Here is a 20,943-nt window from a genome sequence, read left to right as displayed (position 1 = left end):
GGATGGCCCGTAATTAATCCAACCTGCCCCCGTCAGAGAATACTTTCTACGGCCATTTTATTCATTTGCTGTGGGAGATTGTAATGCAGTGAAATGAACCGAGAGACTGTCATACCCACCAGAGTACTTGGGTTAGATGGCCAGCCAATTCTTTCTCCCTAGAGTTGGACCCAGATGACACACCAAATTCTAAAATAATAATAATGAGAACAGCACTTACCATGGGCTGAGTGTTTTGCCAAGCGTTTTATGTATAATCTCTATTTGAATTCTTGCCAAACTCTTTGAAGTCAGTAAATTATTATTTTGCCTATGAGGAAACCGAGGCACAGAGAGGTTAAGCTACTACTCAAAGGCCACACAGCTGGTAAATGGTGACAACAGGACTGGAACTTCGACTAAGTGACGACGGGCCGAGGGAGCCCTGCCAGCATGTACTGTGAATTCCTTTGCCTCCTGGGATCTCAGTTCAGAGGACGGGACCAGTATGTCCCGTTGGTGGAAGCCCAGGCCTTGTGGCGGGCTGGGGGAGGAGCCCAGGAAGGCGGCCTTGAGGCATTTTGCAAACCGCACACTCTCCTTAGAGACCAGTCCCCTTGAATGTGTCTTTCACATGCTACATAAAACTGAGGACCACGATGTCAGCTTTCACTTCCCATTGGGGACTTGTTTGTTCAGAACCGCGCGCAGACCCCTGATGAGAGGCGCAGCCAGGCTGGACGTGTGAAGCTGCTTTTTGGGCTCTTATGCCCAAAAGATGCAAAAGGAAGATGATGGGGCCCTCGCTGGCCTTGGCTCAGGACTTAGGTTTTAATTTCTCATTCCTGGGATCGATCTCTCTCCCTCCCTCTCTCTCCTTCCCCCTCCCCTCTCTCTTTCACTGCTCCCTCTCTCCCTCCCTCCTCTCTCCCTTTACCCTCCCCCACTGAGATAATAGTGACAAGACCCTTTTTTGAAAGGAAAGAAAATCAGGCACATGCCACCTGTCTCTATAACGCTCTTTTTATAAATTCCCTCCAGCCCACGCCTGCAGGCAGAATTGTTTACAATTACAAAACCGTGTCTTATTTTCTGATTAACAAATGCTTGTGGTTTTATTCCAATATTTTATTCCAATACTTTAGGCAAAAGTAGATAAAGAAGACAATAAATAATCGGTTGCCACTAGCCGTAATAACAGTGTTCACCAATGTGCGCAGAACATTTATTCTCGACCAGGTATCTGTGGTCCTGGAATGAACCCCAGGAGGTATAGGTGCTATGATTGACCCCCTATTTTAAATAAGGAAGACAAGAGGTGAGATATCCCATCCGAAAACTCGCAGCTAACGGGGGGGGGGCGGGCAAAACAGGGATTTGAAGCCAGACCTGTCTGTGCCAGAATTTGGGGTACACAAGAATAAACTGTTGAGTGTTTTGGTGATTAAGAGGGGAAGTCAGTTCTGGCCGCAGAACATGCCTGAGAAGGCTTGGGGTGACAGCACGTGGGCCAGAGAACCCAGAGGAAGCGGGCGTCTCCTTCTAACCCCAACAGCTTCTGACCTGACCCCGGATCCTGGAGCCGGGCTGTGGGATGTGGTGCCAGCGCCTTACTGCAGAGGGCGTCCCCGGGAAGTGCTGCCTGGCAGGTCCCGTTCGCTCTGCCTGGAGCCCAGAGGAGAGGGGCTGAGGGAGGGAGGGTTTTTAAGTGAGTGGTGGTGTAGGGGTGCAGGGATGTCCCTCAGCTGTGCATGCTGGGAGGCCCCTGTGGACACATCCAGGCCCTCTAAGGAGACTGGGCTGCTTGGTGGCTCAGGGCACCTCTTCGAGGCCTCTTGGGTATGTGGCTCTGACTCTGAAGAAAAGGGAAGGCCACGTCCTGGGAGCAAAGGGCCTACGGCCTGGTTTGGGAGGGGGTGTGCCGCAGGGTGGGACACTGACCGGGTAACACTGGGTTGGCTGTCCTGCCATTGTGAGAAAAGCATCAGGCACATCCCGGTCCAGGGGCATTCTGCAGACACCTGACCAGTTCTCCTTGGAGCGTTATGAGAAGTGACACCCGTCTCTTTGAAGGCCCACTGAGGCAGGGCACGGAAAGTAAATGAGAGATGTGAGGGCCAGGGTGGGGGTGCCGTGGTGAAATGGGGAGCATGGCGCTGTCTGAAGAGGCTGCCATGCTCAGATTTCTGTGTCGCTGCCCAGAACAGTCAGATCATCTGAATTTGTTTTTCTTCAAGAGCAAAATTTATATTTTTAGGTGAAATCTCATTTTGAAATGGCAGCAGCTAATTACAAAACTTCTGTGCCCATCTACAGGCCACAAAGCAAGCCAGGTCTCTGGGGTGAGGCCAGTTGGCTTTTTAATGAAAAATTGTGGTAAAATACACATAATGTCGATTGTTCTGACCATTGGCATGTATATAATTCAGTGGCATAAAATACATTCACAGTGTTGTGTAATCATCGCCATTATTTTCAGAATATTTTAACAATAACCCCCCTCTTCCTGCCGCCCTCGAGTTCTTCCAACCTGTATTCCACTCTCTGTCTCTATGAATTTGTCTATACTGTGTACCTCACATAAGTGGGATCGTACGGTATTTGTCCTTTTGTGTCTGGCTTATTTCATTCAGCATAATGCCTTTAAGGTCTATCCATGTTGTAACATGTGTCAGAATTTCCTTCCCTTTTAAGGCCGAATAACACACCATTGTACGTATAGACCACATTTGGTTGGTCCATTCATCCATCGATGGACACCATGGTCATTCCCACCCAATGGACCTCTGCTTTCTTTGAGGAAGCACTCTCCTGCCCCAGCTCCCACCTGGATTGTGACTATAACTTATTGCAGTGATTTTAATTCTGATTGTGTTGACAAATGGCTGCGCACTGAGGATGTCCTAGACAATGGGGAGACGGTGAGAAAGGTGATGGAGGTACCCAGAGTGCTACAGGAGGGGTAAGCTTGGTCTAAAGCAGGAGACCACAGCTGAGACTTGAGGGACAAGTGACCTGCAATGCCTGTCTACCGCCCTTCATTAACGCGGCAGAGTTGCCGCACGGGCGCAGGAACCGGAAGCTGCGTAATATGGGCGAGATGACGAAGGCTGGCTCTAACGCTGGCTGCCTGGGCTTGGATCTGGCTTCTCCACCCCACTAGCTGTGTGTCCTTGGGCCAGTGCCCACCCCTCTCTGGGCCTGAGTGTCCTCACCTGTCAAATGGGGGTGGTGATCAGACCTTTGGCCTAGGGTCATTGTGTGGATCAGACAAGTTCATACCTGAGAGATGCTTTGAATGATGCTTCACATGCAGTGAGTGCTCATAGGCGATGGCTGTTATTTTTACTGGGAGGAGTGATGTTTGGAGAGGCTGGACAGAGGTAGGAATCGGGTCATACAGGGTCTTCAGGGCCGCTGTAGGAACTTGGATAATGCCTGGAGGCACAGGGGAAACGGAGAAGGGCTTGAAAAGATGTACATACACCTGTGGGCTGGATGTGACCCGAGAAAGAGCCTACCCATGCAGGCCCGGACTCCAGCCTTCCAAAGAGCTGGTGATCTTAACTCTGACCTTCTCTCCTCGAAAACATTGTTATCGGACAGTGTCAGTTGTTGCTTAAGGACTGTGATTTAATAACGGTCACTGCATGACTTTGGACGATCCTCCTTTCTTCTCTGGGCCTCAGTTTCCCCATCTGCTGTTGCCGGGCTGGCTAATTTCAAGCACCTGTGCACTAGGATTGTATGATGGTCCCTGGGTGGCCTTTTACTTCCGGACGCCCACACAGATGGAGAAAAGGGTGGAATATGAGGAGAAAGGCCTCTTCCCGTTTCACGTGAGTCCCTAGACCAGGAGACGAGACCCTGAGAACTCTGCTCGTGGTGACCCCCTTTTCATCACACTGCCATTTCGTGTTCTGTGTGCTTCGTCTCCCGTTACTGGCATGAGTGAAGGCAGAGAGCTAGGGATGGGAGCCTTATGGACCCAGCTTCGTGCTTTCCAGCCACTCTTCTGGGTCCTTCTCCCTTTCCTCCCAACGTTGAGGCTTCTGACATGGTCCTTCCTTTTCAAAGCAGGTCAAACTCATGCAGGATAATGAGCCAGACTGAAAGAACTATGGCACCATTGGTGGCAGAATTCAGTTCGGCCAACGAGAGGTTAGGGAAGAGGTAACATGTTGGATAAGTACACATCACTGTTCATTTTCTCCATTAATTTCTTACCTGATCTTTTGACACAGAGCTTACCTCTGAGTGGTGAATGAGGAATGCACTTTTTGATGAGGACTTGTGCCCAGCTCTTACTGCCACCTGAGAAGGAGACATGTGTCTCTGTGGATAACTCTGACCTGTCTGTCTTTGACCAAAAAAAAAAAAAAGATTTTCTCCTTTTCTCCAACTAGCTCTGTCCAGGGCTTTGCACATGGAAAGTACCATCTTGATGACTTAACTCCGAATTCTGTGAGGCCCATTCATCTATTTTTTCTTGCTTCCTCCTGAGCAGTGGCTGAAGTTAGCTTCTGGCTTTTTCTTGGCCCCATCCGCAGCCTTTGAAGCCGCTGGCACTTTTGTTTGCTCAGACATGAGACATTTACTAGGCACCTACGCTTTGTTGGGGGAATGGCGATGACTATAACTCAGTCCCTTCCACAGGGATCTCACACCCTAGTGAAAGTCAGTGCAATAACCTCCGTTTTCTCCTCCCTTTTGACACAGACCCATGGCTTCCTTAGTCATTTCAGGAATTGCACCTAATAGAACTGTAAGGCCACGACTTGCAGACTGCCATTACAGAGGCTCTAGCTGACTCACTCTTGTTCGCTGTTAAGAACAGCTAGATTGCATCAGCTTTGGTAGCTATCACAGGGCTTTTTATTATTACTTTGGGAAATATGTTTTATACTAGTAAGTTCGAATAACACATGGAAACCAGATTTCTTGGGGTGGACCTGAAGAGCCAAGATTCTATGGGTTCGAAACTAACCTATCATAGAAGATGCTAATAGCTGTGCTTTATAACTGGGCTTTCTAACGGGATGGACCTCGAGAGTATAATGCTAAGTGGAATAAGTCAGAAGGGGAAAGGTAAATACTGTATAATTTCACTCATATGTGGAATCTAAAACAAAACAAAACTAAACTAAACAAAAAACCCCAAATGAATAAGCAAAACAAAGAACAACTCATAGATGCAGAGAACAGATGAGTGGTTAGGAAGGGGAAGGGGGTTAGGAGGTGGACAAAAGCGGGGGAGAGGGTCAATTGTATAGTGCTGGATAGTAACTAGATTTGGGGGGGTAATCCCTTTGTGGTGTATAAATATGTCACATTATGATGTTGTACACCTGAAACTTATAATATCTTTAAAGCGGGGGAGAGTTTTTTTGGCCAAATGTTGGGACATGGTTCATACCCTAGCCCACCTTGAAGAGTTAGTTACGCTGCATGTGAGCAGATTAAAGGCTCTGAGAAGTCCTGCGGTAAAGAAACCCATCCGACTTTGACTCAGCATTTTCCAAACGCTTATTAGCTTGTAGGATTTGTTTCCCGTTCTCATAAACCCATTTAATAATCTTCAGAGCCACTGTTCCACAAAACACCCTGGAAACACTTGTGGAAATTATTTGTTTGAGCTGAAAACTGCTCAGTGGCCCATGTAGGTGGTCACCAAAAGAAATCTATTATTCGCAAATGCGGAGTTTTATTTGGCCCAACTTGTTGGCCCCCAGCTGGGGAACTGGTGCTCTGCTCCAGGGCAGGGGGTTTTACCACCAAGCAGATCTCTCAAGGATTGCTGCCATGAGCCGCGGGAGATCCAGGCTGGCTGTTTACTGAAGGTGGAGGGCGGGCTCCTGCGTTTCCACCCTTGCCAGTGACTCACAAGCTGGGATGTCATGTCAGACTCTCAGGACAGGCTATGTGAGCCATCTGTGTTCTCAGACAATCAAGAAAGCCTGTCTGGGACAGCCCAGCAATCTGTAATTGGGCCCCTGTGACAGTCTTGGTGTATGCAGGACATTTTGGAAAGTCTTTGATTGAATAGAGCGTATAATGTGTAACAATACTACTTTTATTTTTCAAGAAAGAATGATGTACAGACATTCAAATATAGAGAAAAAAATAATGGTGATGGAGTGATGGGCAATTCTTTCCTTATTTTTTTTATCATCGCCAAGTTTTCTGTGGTCAACACATGTTCTCTTTGTGAAAAGAAATATACATGTATATCATATATATGGGCATGTATACATATGTAACACAAAACACACATATACACCTTACCGAAATGATACAGTACGTAAACCCATATAAATATAAGTTGGTGGGTTTTTGTCTTAAGTCGTGGGTTCGAATAGTTCTTTCAAAATCTGTCATTTTTAAACTTTTCCAGATGGGCAGCAAATTTGGGAGATGGAGGCCACGGTGGATAAAGACAAGAGCCAGTCTGTAAGCACCTGGACACGGAGAACATCCTGCCCTGCTTCCCTCCCAGCCCCGCCCCCCCCCCCCCCCCCCCCCCCCGGCTCGCACCTTCTTTTCCTTTCTGTTCCCTCATCAAAGTCCCAGGGCTTTGGACCCAACAGTTACTCAGTAGATATTGAATTGATGAATGACCTAAATATTCATTAAGCACCGGGCCCTCTGATTTGTACTGGTGACATCTTAATAGACTTTGACAGAGTAAGTAGCAATTCTTTCTTTGCTGTGGCTAAAAGTCGAGTTCCCCTCAAATAGAATTTTGTATCATATGAAACGTGTCATGCCTCGTTTTAGAGGGGCTGGCTCAGCGCGCTCGGGGCCTTGGGTAGGACATTATTACATTGTTAGGATGTTATTGCAGTGAAGTTAACGACAACTCCTTCCTTCCAGAACATGCTTTTTGTTGAGATCCCCGAGTATCGGAACAAGCACATCCGCACGTCGGTGAAAGTGAACTTCTACGTCATCAACGGGAAGAGAAAACGGAGTCAGCCTCAGCACTTTACCTACCACCCAGGTGAGGAGTCCTCTCTGAAGGCCCCTGTGGTGGGAGAGGCAGCATGGGCACGTGGGCAAGGACACGCGACGTCTGCCACCGGCTGGGCAGCCTTGGGCAGCTGACTCGACCTCTCTGAGCCTCAGTTTCCTTATCTATCAAATGGTACCTTTCTTGTAAGAGCAGAAGTCAAATGCACTAAAACGTTTAGCACAGTAAACTGATGGTAAACTGATATCAATGATATTAGCTATTATTGTTAATATTTTCCTTTGGGAGGGCGGGATAGGAGAGAGGCACGTGTGGACTTGTTCAGCCGAAGACTGCAAAGCTGCGGCCTCCTGTCTCTCTTAGGTTTGATCATGACAGGAGTGGAGACAAATGTGCCCTAAAACCTATGGAGCCTTTAGTCGACCCCATCGGGGGCAGTCACCCTGTGGCCAAGTGGAGTTCTTGGCTGGATAACCTGACTAGGAGGTCTCATTCTCACAAAGTGCCACAATCTCAACAAGGGTGACAAGTGCTACTTTTCATTCATTCATTCATTTGTCCTGAAGATATCTGAGTGCCAGGTTGTGTTCTTGGCTTGGAGACATTGTAGTGAACAAAACAGATAAAAAGTTCTGCCCTCATGGAGCTGATGTCCTAACAGAGGAGTTTCAGATAATAAGTATATTAGTGATATTATTGACGTGTCAGATTAGGATAGGGGCTGCAGAAACAGGCCACAAGGTCCCCAAGGCTGAGACAGGCCTACCAGCCACCTTTCCAGGACTGGAAACCTATCATTTGAGAATATCACCCAGGGTATAATTTCTGTCCTGTGACAGTTTCACGTGGAGCCTCTGGGCTACTGGAAGCATGAAATTTGAGGGGACATTCCTGGCAGCCTGGCCTTGGGGGGCTTGGCTCCAGTGGAGTGTATCCACAGGTTTGCGTGGCCTCTGTGAGCATTTCGCCGTTGCAGGACTGATGTGACGTGCTATGAGGCCTGACACTGCAGAGGCCACCTCTGGGTGGGCTTGGCCCTGCAGCTCCACGATCCTTTCTAATGGGGAGGGTTTCACTTACTGTGACATTGCTCTCACCTCTCATTTGTAGTAGCGAGGCCTCCTGGGACCCGGTTGGCCCGTGGCTGGCTGAGCCCGGCCCGAGCAAGCACCCGGTCCCCCAGTAAGGCCAGTGACTGAGATGACGATCTTTGAACGGCATCTCGAGAAATGATTCCTGCGCTTGGTACCACAGCTGCGTTTTTGCTGCAGGTGCTGAACCTCCTGGCTGCCCCTGCACCCCGCACTTGGGGGGCGGCACCCAACAGGATTCCTGTCCTGTCACCGATTCATTTACTCAGTGAGAAAAAAGCTGATTCCTGAGCACCTGGGGCTGATGTTGGAGGAGGAAATATTGCTGTGACTGTCCTAGGTGGGGCGAGGGGGATGGTAACCATGACAACACGAATAGTAATAATAGCGATCGTAGGATAATAACAGCAACAACAGCAAACATCGAGCGCTTACTGTATGCTAGTCACTGTGCTGGGTACTTTGCACACACATCTCATTTAATCCTCCCAACAGCCCCATGGGGTAAGTGTGCTTGTTACAGCCAAGTAACAGATGGGGAAACTGAGGCCCAAGCCCAGTAGGTTTCATTCCTTTAAAGTACTACAGAACTAAGGAGGTGACAGTCACCATTCGGTCATTCCTCGTCTAGAAAATATCTGAGTGCCAGTTAAGTTTCGGGCACTGTTTTGGGTGCTAGGGACTCAGCACTGGACAAGACAGACAGAAAAATCCTCCCCTTGGGGAGCTGACATTCTAGTGGGGTGCTTAGGTCAATCAGCACGTAAAATATACAGACTTTTCGGATGGCGATGAGTATTATGAAGGATGATGAACAGGGAAGGATGGGAGCTGCTGGGGCCAGGGAGGAAGGGGAGGCATAATTTTAAATCAATCACGCGCTGAGCACTCCTGGACAATAAGGCCGCAGACTTCCCAGGGCTGAGCCAGACCTACCAGCCACCTTTCCACCACTGGAAAGACCTGTAGTTCAAGGTCATCGCCCAGGGTTCGATTTCTGACCTAAGACAATTGCACAGGGAGCCTCTTGCCCAAGGCTAACGAATAACAGAATCCCATTGTTTGATCCCACCCCGTCGGGCTCCCAAGGCCATGTTCTCCCAAGGTCACGGGCTACCAGCAGCTGTCTGCTGACCCTCTGTGCCCATCTGTGGCTCATGAGCGGGGTGCACCCCGTGTGCTTTTCTCTTCTAGCAGTCCCAGCCATCAAGACGGAGCCCAGCGATGAATATGACCCCACCTTGATCTGTAGCTCCGCCCACGGGGGCCTGGGGAGCCAGCCTTACTACCCACAGCACCCAATAGTGGCCGAGTCCCCCTCCTGCCTCGTGGCCACCATGGCTCCCTGCCAGCAATTCCGCTCGGGGCTCTCGTCCCCCGACGCCCGCTACCAGCAGCAGAACCCGGCGGCTGTCCTGTACCAGCGCAGCAAGAGCCTGAGCCCCACCCTGCTAGGCTACCAGCAGCCGGCCCTCATGGCCGCCCCCCTGTCCCTCACGGATGCGCACTGCTCCGTGCTGATGCATACCGGCTCCCAGGGCCAGAGCTCGGCTCTGCTCCACTCTTCCCCGGCCAACCAGCAGGCCTCGCCGGTGATCCACTACTCGCCTACCAACCAGCAGCTGCGCTGCGGGAGTCACCAGGAGATTCAGCACATCATGTACTGCGAGAATTTCCCACCCGGCACCACCAGGCCCGGCCCGCCCCCTGTCAGTCAAGGTCAGAGGCTGAGCCCGGGGTCCTACCCCACGGTCATTCAGCAGCAGAATGCCACAAGCCAAAGAGCCGCCAAAAATGGACCCCCGGTCAGTGACCAAAAGGAAGTATTACCCACAGGAGTGACAATCAAACAGGAGCAGAACTTGGATCAGACCTATCTGGATGACGGTAAGATGCTCGTTTTTCTTATTGCCCATAGAGACAGTGCCCAGATCATCACCCGACAAGTGTTCTGTATGGCCTGGGTGTCCTCCTTCACCTCTTTGGGCCTCAGTGTCCCCTTTTCAATTGAAGGGGTTGAATAAGATAACACTTAAGGTCTCCCCCAGGTCTGTAAATGAAACATTTCCCAGCAGATGGGTGGATGGTAAGAGTTTTTAGATACCCCCACCCGCTACAACCAAGAGCAAATGAGAGCAGTTCTGGCCGCAGGACTGTCCCCTGGGTCACAAACTAGGTCAGTTTAACTGCTTCCACTCACTTTCCATTTGCCAAGTTTAGACCAAGCCTAGGAAAACAGAAAGGAAGGAAAGCTAACTTTTTATTCCTGTAGAGAAAAAAACCCCCATGTTATAACTCTCTTTTGTGTCTTGGGGGGCGGGGCGGGGAAACAGAAGGAGAAAGCTCATTGAAAAGTGGCTCTGTGAGAAGGCGGCATGAATGAGGGGCTTGCGGGCAGACTGCGGGCATCTCTCTGCCATGTGCCAGCGGAACAGAGAAGCACATTGATGGGAGGGAAGCGGGGGGCTTCCGCTGTGGCGAGCCCGGCCGCTGGGGTGGTTGGGCCAAGGAAAGGAGCAGAGGAGGCTTTGTGAGCATGTGTAGGTGCCCGGGTGTGTTGGCGCGCGGCCCAGCCGGGGGTCGTCTTGTTGGAGTGGCTATGTGTGTGACATTGGTCCGTGATTCCGGGCGTGTTGGCAGGACTCCCCTGGGATCAGCCAGGTGCGGCCGAAGGACTGAGAGGGCGGGGCAGGCAGAGCAGCCTTCCCCTGGGGCTCCAGGGGGAAAAGCAGGTGGTTTGGGCTTCTTACGGGAGAAGGGGAACCTATACCACTGGCCGCTATCCGCAGCTCCAGCCTCACGCCGTAGAGGCAGTGGCGTCTGATATACCCTGGAACCTCGGTTATTTAGGAAAACTTACTCTCAGGAACCCAGCCAAGGAGTAGGAAATATGACAAAAAGCTACAAAATGGCTGTGAGTTGTCATAAAGATCGGGAACTCCGTATCAGACACTCGAGTGGCAGGAATCCTTCGGTGCTTCCTCAGAGACTGTTGACTTTTATTTTATGCAGAGTTTTGATGATCTGGGTTATCTGGGGGTACTGTGACTTCTAATTGTTTCCATGTTCAGTCAAACTATTAAAAACTTCTCTCAAATGTGTCAAGCAGAGATCTCTAGGGCCACTTTAGCACAAGCAAACTGTCCTTGTGCCCATGAGGTCGACTTCGAGGTTTTGCTCATGACTAATTGATCTGTCTAATCTTGAATAATCAAACATAGGTTGAGTTAGGGTCACTGGACTTGGTTTTAAAAGGGAGATCCATGTGCAATCCCTTTTTTTTAACAATTTACACCCAAAATGGTTGAGGTAAACTTTTGGTACCCATTTGAAAGGAGATTATCGTTCAACAGACGCACAATGCCTATAGCGAGCAAATAAATGAAACGTGGCTGTAACTGGACCTCTCTCCACGTGCCCACTTCGGGGGCGGGAGTGTGTATATCAGGGCTGAGGTGCTTTATAAATAAATGAGTGCCCGAACAGAGACAGGTAACTTTCCCCAGCAGGCTCTGTGTCGGGTGTCGGTTTAGTTCCCAGAACGAGAGATGAGCCAGCCCCTCCCATCCTGTCCACCAGCTTATGTCGAAGACGAATGGTGAGCACCTCGGCAGGGAGTGTGGGTTAGTCGGCGCCCTGGTTCTCTGTGACCCACCGATATCCAGGTGGGCCTGAGGTGGCAGGGGTCACCTTCGCGTGTGCGTCGTAGCCCCAGACCGCAGAGGCGCTTCCTATTTCTACAGAAGCCTATGTTATGGAGAAAGCGGCTGAGAGGGGAGACCCTCTCGAGCTTCCTAAGTGTCTTTCTGAACACAGGCAGGTTCAAAGTCGCGGGAGAGGGAGATCCTGGCGGATCAGTGACATGAGTCGGCTCCTTAAGGATGTTTTGGAGAACTGAGTGCAGTGAAGTTGCTGCTTCTTTTGGAGCCTTTTCTTAAGAACATTCTGGACAAGCCCAGTTCCGTGGGATTGTAGGAGATATTCTCTGAAGTGAGGGTTCCATGGCTTTAAAGGGCTGAAAGAGCTTGGTTCAATCAAGTTTTTAAAAACCTGTATCCTGTGGGACTTCTCAGAGCCTTTACTGCACTAGCGGATGTTATAAATCTCAAGAATGAGGAGACGTGGCACTTTCCAGAATGACTCGATCTGTGAGAACGCCCAATGCGAGGGAGTGCTGTTCATCTCGTATTGCGCCCCATGTGGATGAAGCCTTGGGGTTGTGCGACATGGCAGAGCTGGAACCCCTCTCCCCCAACATTTGGGAGAAAAAACATGAATGTCAGAGTCCGAAGCCCAGTACTGCTCAAAATATTCCGTATGCCATCTCCAAGCTTCTCGATTCTTGGGCTTCACATTCCTGGGGTCACAGCACAACAGGGCAGTAGAATAACTTCTACCTTTGTGGCCCCCAAAAGTCAGCAGTGTGGCTCTTAGTTCAGCTCTTGGCTGGCATTGTCCCCAAGGCTCTGTGCAACCCAGGACCCTCCGATGGAGAGGTTCCCGTGTGGCCGGTTGTGCCCAGCGGGAAGCCCCAATCTGCACCACCCTGTAGCCACCAGGAAGAGGGGGCACAGTTTTGTCCCCTGCTTGCTGGAATTTCCGGCGCCCGTGGAGCATTCTGAGATTCCATGGTTGGCTTTGTTGGTGGGGATATGGACTCCTCAGTTTCTCGTTTTGTACTTATTGCTGACCGGTAAACTGAAAATCCGTGGGTCATTTTTGTAGTCTGGTTGGGAGACATCCTAGGTTTTTAAGATCCTTTCTGTCCCTTTCACGGATCACTGAAAGGGGGTCTCCCCCAGGAAGTACGTTTCCAGCCGCACGACCTCCAGCAGAACACGCTTCCGGGGTGAGGGGACTTCTTACCTACCGTTTATTTGCCTTGTGATTTTGGCAAAGTCGACTTTCCCTGGAAACATCCCGTGAGCTGGGATTGTGTGTCGAGGGTCCGGGAAGGTTCCGCAGATGGAAGAGGAAGGGGTCGCCAAATGCAAACAGATCATCTTAGAAGATGACCACGCCGCTCCACTGCGACCCTGGGAAGCCCCCAGCGTTCGGTCATCTTTCCCTGACCCTCTGACCCGGGGCGTCCCACCTGGCCGCATCCTGTCCCTTCTGGCTTCCTCTCTCTCTCTCTCTGCTTTTCCCAAACCGCGATGCTGCACACAGACGCTGTCTGTCTGTCCGGGCCTCGGTTTTTTCTGGGACTCCACAATGCAACTTCTACTTTCCCCGCTCCAAGGGCTTGAGATATTTTCAAAAAGCCTCTTTCTGAACTAGCGAAATAAGTGGTATTCCGGGGCAAAACGCATCCTGGCTCGTCCCTCTCCTGATGTCCCCCCGCCCACCCCACATCAGGCACTTGTTCATAGTTCCGAAATGTGCGCTTTGCACATGCACTCGCTCTGCTCCCTCGTCCCCTGCTGTAACTAGTGTCCTGTTCTAAAGCCCCTGGTTGTATCTGGAAGACACCAAGGGCTCCCAGCAGTCACGTGATTCCGTGAACGGATACCTCCCTCCCTCCCTGCCCCCTCCATTCCTCTCTCCTCCCATCCTCCCTGCCTTTGCTCTCCTCCCCTTCCCCTCCATCCCTGTGACTCCTCCTCTCCACCCTGCCCAACCTCCCTCCCTCTCACCCGCAGGGATTTAGGGGTTGCCTTCTCGGTGGCCAGCACTGTCCCGGGACTCTGGGAACAGACTGGTGAACAGGTCGAGTGAAATCTTTGCTCTCGTCGGGTACTTTTTGGTAGCGTTAGACATTGGCGCGTAAGGGAATGACAAAGCATATTTCAGATGGTGGTACAAGCCAGGCGGGAGATCACACAGGGTTCGGACGGAGCTAGAGTGTGGCCGGGTGGGGTGGCGCTGGCCCCCCTCAGACCAAGTGCACAGAAAGGCAGCCCCGAGGAGGTGGTTTCGGGGAGATCCGAGGGAAGGGTGTTTCGGGGGTGGGAATGGCAGGCGGCAGAGGCAATGAGGTCAGAGGATGGGCTGGCGACGGCCGGTTTTTGGCAGTAGAGCTGTGCGATTTGATTCACCTTTCGAAGAGATCACTCTGGCTGCGTTTGGAAAACGGTCTAGAGGGAGGCAGGAGGTGCAAAGCAAGGGGGTTTTTCTTCGTTTTAGGCAAAGCCAGAGGCGAAGCACGTGAGTCCCTCGGCAGGAAGGCGACGGCGGGGCGGAGCCCTTTACCAGGGGTGGGGCATCTTTTCACCAGTGCGGTTGTCTAAAATTTAACTGGGATGCCACCGTGGGGTCAGTTCGCAGGTAGCTCTTGCCACTTCTGTCGCCTAGAGCGAAGGGCAGCTGCACCTCTGACACCCCCACCTCCCCGCCCACCCAGGGCGCCTGTATTGAGCAGGAAGCGGGTGTTCGTGCTGTGCGGGGTCCAGGCAAGCGGGGGGAGGCGCTGGAGAACATGGGACTCAGATGGGACTCCTTCAGGGTGCTGGAAATGTCACCTGCTCCAAGGAAGTGGGGGTTCTCAGGTCATCAGGCCATCTCACCACGGGCTCTGGGGCGGCGAGCCTACACCACACCCTTGAGACTCAGCTACGGACGAGGAGTGAGGAGTGGGACAGGAGTGAGGCCTGCGACTCAAAGGACGTTCCTGGTGCTGTTATGGAAATGTCTTGGGCAGAAAGGATGTGGTCTCATGGCCATGGCCTCTGCCAGTGGCTTGTGAGGATGGCAGATGGTGCGTGCGTGTGCGTGTGCATGTGTGTGTGTGTTTATACACGTAGGAAGAGCACACGCCAGTCTGTTTTTGAAGCTACTTCTCTATTCCTCATATAAACTTCCTAAAAATTCTTCATTGATAAACACTGAACGAATTTGAATATTTCTCTATACATTTAAATATTGAAATATATGCGCATTCAGAAATCAATACCGTGCTCTGAATTTCCCAGGTGGGCCACCCATGTAATCACCGCCTGGACCATGCATGACATAGAATCTGTTAGCGCCCCAGAAGCCCCCATAGGTCTCTTCCCTCCCCCACCCCACCCCTCCCACAAGGAGGCCACTGTCCTACTTTCTAACCACAGAGATTCATTTCTCCTTTGTGGACAGACAGATGTCATATAGGGTGCTCGTTTGTGTCTGGCTTCCCCATAGACCACGAGCTGTGGGTCCCGGAGACACTGTTGGGGACGGCAGAGGTCCCTTCGTTTCACTGTCATGGATTGTCCCACTGAGGGAATGTCCTCCAGTCTCTGCATCTGTGCTCCTGGTGCTGGCGTTTGGGTTGCTTCCGGCTTTATGAACAAGACTTCTGTGAGCGATCTTGACGTCTTCTTTGGGTGCCCACAGGGGAGGTCAGGAGGGGAGCCCTCGCCAGGCAGGTTCCCAGTGTCGTTGCACCAGTTTGCACGCCCACGGCAGTGCATGGGACTCGTGTGGAGTCGCTGGAAGCGTAGTTCATTTTATAGCCTCTGGCCTAGGTGCATTCTTCGCCTCTGAGAAATGTGCCTGGTTATGGGGGATCTGGGCAGCAGACCCGAGGGCAGCAAGCTGTGTGGGTGAGAGCTGCTCGGACCCCGCGTGGACCACCTGCCTAAACTCTCTGGGCTCCTGTCTGTTCACCTGCGAAAACAATGCCCAAAATGCATTAAGATCTGAACTTGGAGTTGCCAGCCAAGAACATAAAACTCCTAAAAGACATTCCACAATCAACATTCGCTCCATTAACAATTATCCCAATGACCATAACAGCCTTGCTTCTCTCCGAGTTTCTCATAGTGCCTTCTCCAGACTTCCCTTTATCTTGGTCACTTAAAGACTTTGGGCCTTTTTTGTTTTTTTTTTTTTTTTGAACAAGAACATTCTATGTGAAAAACAAGTAGGAAAAAGTCCCCAAAAAGGAACTGATCCATGACCCGCAGGGACTGACCGGTCTTCAGGCAGCAAAGCAGCAGCGTGACCATTCAGTTCATCTCGGGGCCAAAACAACGCCACGTCCCCTGCCCTAAGAGCTGGCGGGTTAAGATGAGCACCGCCGAGCTCGCCCATGGAGGGAAGGCGGCAGCGAGGAGCTTTCCGTCCACCCCTGGAAGAGCGTCCGGGCGGGCGCACCGGGAGGAGCTGACCACGCCACGTGCCCGTGGAGCCTCCATGTGGGCGGCTGCCTTGGGCCACTGGGCAGCACGAAGCGACGGTTCCGCCAGCCGCCTGCAGTGCTCTGGCCTGGGCCAGCCTCTGCTCCTTTTTTTCCTGTTGGGTCTTGTTTTAATCTTCCCCTCACCTCAGTTCTCAGTATGTACCCGCCCTGTCTCCGTGAGACGCAAGATGCTGGCGTTGTGTGTCGGCGCCACCACTTACTTGTGTGGGACCTTGGGCAAGTCGCTAGCCTTGCTGTGCCTCCGTTGCCCCGTCTATAGAGCGGAGATGATTCTAGTTACCGTACGTCACATGCTTAGGACAGCGCTTGGCACTAAGCGATCCTTGATAAGTGTTGGCCGCTATTTTTATTTGCTTGTGAATTTGGTTGACGTCTTGTAGGACGTGGTTCAAAATTGTAAACTATGTTCGTTTAGGAGAATAAAAAGTTGGCCCTTCTGGTCTTCGGAGGTGGGACCACTCACCTCCTGCTCTGTCTCTTCCCTGTGGACAGAAGGACCCACGGTTCCCTTCCCACGCTCCCTCCCTTTACCTGCAGGAGGGAGATGATGGCCTCGGCCCAGGCGCTGCCGTTAGCGCATCCCCCGCTGTGGAGCATGGACCAGTGGCCCAAGTTTGCCAGTTGTGCTCTTGGCAGAGGGGCCAGGGGTGGGTATCCTTTTAAAAAGCTCTTTACGCAGCAGCTGGATGTGCCAGCGTGTGAGAAACGGCCCAGGGAAGAAGGGACAGAGGGCCACGCCCTCCAACGGGCAGGAAGGGGGAAAGAAACCGAGGGGGAAAAAGCATTTCTGTGACCAGCCCGGCTTTGTTCAACAGGCCAGGAGCCTTCCACTGGGGTGGCTCAGTGCCCCCGGCAAGCCTGCGACAAAGCCGCTCCTGTTCGGTGAGGCACGCAAAGCCCATGGACGCACAGCCTGGCTGTTAGGGAGAGTGACCCATGTGCTCGGCTGCCACATTGGCTCCATGTGGCTGAGCCTCCTGACAGTCTCCCTGGGAACTGGGGACACTAGTGCCAGTAGAGGGTGAAACTCAGGGATTCTCTATTCTGATAAGAACCAAGCAGAATGGTTGCCTGGCTGAGCCACCCAGAGGCCATGAGCACCTGAGAGCTGGATTCGGGCGGCCTCCTGTGGGGGCCTGTGCTGCCCGCCAGAAACCGCCAATGCCAAGTTCAAGTCACATGGCTGCCTCTACTGGGCACCGACGGAAGCCAGGCCCCTGCCGAGGGCTTTGGTCCGCATTCTTTTTAAAGTTTATTTAAAAATACTTCCATTTTCTGTAGGCAATATGTTCACATGGTTAGAAAAACATAACAATGTGAAAAGATATCCCGCAAATTCCTGTTCTCATTTCTGTCCTGCTTCTGATACTAGTTTTTTTCTAGCCTTGTAGAGCAGTATTTCACCCATCACCCCCCCCTTTTTTTTTTTTTTTTCATTTTTGCCACCCACCTCGCTCAGGCTCCTTTTTAAACATTTTTCCCCTAATCACTGTACCCATGAATTGTCAGTCCCATAGAACTACTATATACCTGTTTACGTACCGTGGCCCTTTGCAAGGCCACAGATCGTTGTAATATGGTAAAGTTTTTTTGTCCTCAAGAAGCAGCTTTCACCTCCTTCGGTGGGGTGACTTCATTCCCTCTTGAGAAGGAGGGTTGTAGAGTTGTTTTAGGTAACGGCGAGGAGATGCAAACATAGGTCTTCTTATTTTCTCCTTTGGGAGGTGTTTAAGTCATGAGGACAAGGCCCTCCTGAGTGAGATTAGTGACCTCGAGAAAGAGACCCAGCAAAGCTCGCCAGCTCTCTTCCGCGTATGACGTTATAGTGAGGAGGTTATATGGAGAAGTGGGCCGAATCTGCCCGCACCTTGATCTTGGCCTTCCCAGCCTTCAGAACTGTGAGGGATGAATGTTTGTTGTTTAAAGCCACCCGGTGCCTTTTTTGTTATAGCAGCCCGAACAGATGAAGACAGCTACTATTATTACTACAACAGAGTTGGGGCAGAGTTGGGCTTTGAAGAGCTCTGAGTCTGGCTCTTAGCCCTGTGTCCATATTACCCTGCTGGGCTACTTCTTGTTAATTCGGCAAAGAATATTCACAGTCTCGTTAGAACATTTCCAAATCCGGAAGACTACTTGCCTACAGATGAGCCCATGACATTTGCAAGAGCTTCTGTTTGAAGATCACTTAGCTGAATTAGTAGCAGGTCCTTGTCCACCTCCCAGGAGAATCAGCATCATTGTCGGTGTTTATCCCGAGGGGCATCTTTACGTTGCCCCTCTTGGCGTTCCCCTGTCTTCCGAGAACCTCAGTTTCTAGTTGTGCCACTTTGCTGTTCTTTCATCCCGAGTGCTGTGTACTTTGCATTGCTGGTTTATGTAACTATAAGGAGCCACCTTCCAGATGACTCCAGACCCATAAGAGCTCAGCCATCTTTTTAAATTCTGCAAAGCAGATGTTTCCCAAAGAATGTACTCTTGCATTTTGAGGTCAGAAGTTAGCAAACCACAAGAAAGTCCATTCTCAGACTTGCTGTCCACTCAGCGCGCATTCCAGAGCAGCATCTGATCCCCAGAGAGCAGACAGGGCCCAATAAAGAGGAGCAAAAGAGGCATCATTTGGTGTCATCCGATGGCCCCACAGTCATCCTCTAAAACCTGTGCTTTTAACTAGTCTGAGTCACTTGTGCTGTATTTAATTTCTACCTCCAAATGAGGTTATTCCATCACGGTAACAAGCGAATATCCTAGCGAAGGAATAAGGTGGCACATTACACAAGATTTACAAGTAGGTCAGTATGAAAGCCCCTCCATACTTCCATCCTTACTAAGACAGAGTGCAGACGTGCTGACACTCACTTCCTCTCTTAGCGAGCGAGCTGGACGTGCCGGAGGCTTTGCTCCTTCAGGACGATGTGGCCACTGGGTACGGGACTACACCTGTGATGGGTCTTCACTCATCCCAGACCATAACCCAAGATAAGCCAGAGTTTTTGTATTAAGAAATGCCTTACTTTCTCTTATCGGCTCTAGCTATAATTTCTTTTTCTCTCTAGAAAAGTAGAGCTTAAAAAGCAGTTTAGTTATTTGAGACTGTGAAGTAGATGAGGGACAGTTAATCACACTTTATATTAATACTAGATTTTTCTCTCTACTCCCTATTTCCTCCTCCGTCAATAAAACCATTTTGGTTAAATAGTGAAGCTTTGTTTTTCCAGAAAACAAAACAAAACAAAACAAAACACCTTCTTTTATGAAATAGTCCTGGTTTTACTCCATTCCATAGAATTGAGAATTGGGTGCATTTTGTCTGTTGCCACCTTTGAGTAGAGTTCTGGACTCTTTTCTTGCCCTGGACCTATTAAACTTTCTTTTAGCATCAATTTTTGCTTACTTTCTACGCTTTCAGAAAAACAACAACAACAACAACAAAAAACGAGGGGCTCTGTTCTTGGGGAACGAGGAAACCATTCCCCTGGCTCTCCTCCACCGCGTTCTTCACACCTCTTTAATTTCTTACTGACCCGAGGATCCGGTTAAGTGGAGACTGTGCATTCTATCAAGGCTGGGCCGAGGCCTGTTTTGGCCATCCAGGATGTTAAGTTGTCTTTCTCTGGGTGAAGTCAAAGGCAGAGTGAGGGCTGAATCTGAAGGAGTCTGTTCTGCTCCTCGGCAAACGATCTTTTGGGATGACATCTGCCTCATCCCTTTCGACTGCCGTGAAATGAGATCCGCGGCCAGGCAACCGAAGTACAGGGCTCCCTGGTCATTTTACAACGAGCGCTGAGCACCCCGGCTTGATTTCACGATGGGGTTGTCTGTTGCAGGCGGTTGGGACTTAAGTCCCAGGCATTCTACACACCAACAAATGGGTTTCATCTGAAGCCTGTTAGTTCCACCGTCCCAGGAAAGTTGAAAGGACACTCCCTCGTGGGTATTTTTCAAAACTCTGGACAGACTGGAGGTTCTGTTGCATAAGCTGACAACGTGGAGAAATGTTCTGCAGCCGGTTCTTATAGATTTCTGGAAGTTGATGGAAGTTTTGAATTCTCAGCTTTATTGGATGCCTAAAAAAGAATTGACCCAAAGTTGATTAATGCATCCTCTCCACTTCTTACAGATGGATCGAGTTGTGGTCTACTTCAATACTTGGAACAGGGGTGGCCAACTGGTGTTCCATGGGCTGCATTTAGCCTGCAGATATTTTGTTTGGCCCACGCAGTATTTAAAAAAAATATTTGGATTAGATGCCAGTGTTTAAGAACCAGGAGATTGCACATAAAAATACCGATTTCCGGCTTTCCTTGGAAAATTTGAGAATCTGGCTGCCCTGGGCCCCTCGTTCTGTATAGCGGCTATCAGGAGTCAGAATCAAGCCCGGCCATGTATAGAGACCAATTCCTTTAGACAGAGCACATACCTGCCCTTGTCCCCACCACTCCCTCTGGTTTCCTGAAGATGGATGGTGTGTCCATTGCTACTTACCATCACGCTCGTGCTGCGGTTCCTCTTATACACGGCCGACCTCACTCAGTCAAGGTTTCTTTCTGGACCTTTTAGGTCTATGTATTTGTGACCTCTCTTCTGGCAGTTTTTCTTACATCCATGGCTATCTAACCCAGCACCTGGCATACAGTCAGGGCTTTGTCACTGTTAGCTCCCTCTACCTTTCTTTCTTCCCCTTCCTCGTGGCCAGATTTTTTTTAAAAACCTTTTCTTGTGAAATGTGTTGATCATATATAAATGTAGAGTGCACAAGGTACCCATGTGCCCACCCCTCA

The 20,943-nt window shown here is 50.5% G+C and overlaps 1 protein-coding gene across 10 annotated transcripts in view; it reads left to right on the top strand.

Moving 5' to 3' along the window:
- NFATC2 (nuclear factor of activated T cells 2) overlaps positions 1-20,943 on the top strand; it is a 143,513-nt gene that overhangs the window by 96,229 nt on the left and 26,341 nt on the right. For 6 of the 10 annotated variants that reach the window (XM_039864634.1, XM_039864629.1, XM_039864635.1 and 3 more), the window contains exons 7-9: positions 6,374-6,429; positions 6,853-6,979; positions 9,235-9,927. In XM_039864634.1, the coding sequence (XP_039720568.1) occupies positions 6,374-6,429; positions 6,853-6,979; positions 9,235-9,927 (876 nt within the window). The remainder of the gene's footprint in view (positions 1-6,373; positions 6,430-6,852; positions 6,980-9,234; positions 9,928-20,943) is intronic. The other 4 variants (XM_039864636.1, XM_039864637.1, XM_039864630.1 and 1 more) reach the window with 1 other exon arrangement.

Source organism: Pteropus medius, unplaced genomic scaffold, assembly GCF_902729225.1.
Source record: "Pteropus medius unplaced genomic scaffold, Ma_sr-lr_union100, whole genome shotgun sequence".
In the NCBI taxonomy this organism is placed as follows: domain Eukaryota; kingdom Metazoa; phylum Chordata; class Mammalia; order Chiroptera; family Pteropodidae; genus Pteropus; species Pteropus medius.
This window is presented reverse-complemented; position numbering and strand designations above follow the sequence as displayed.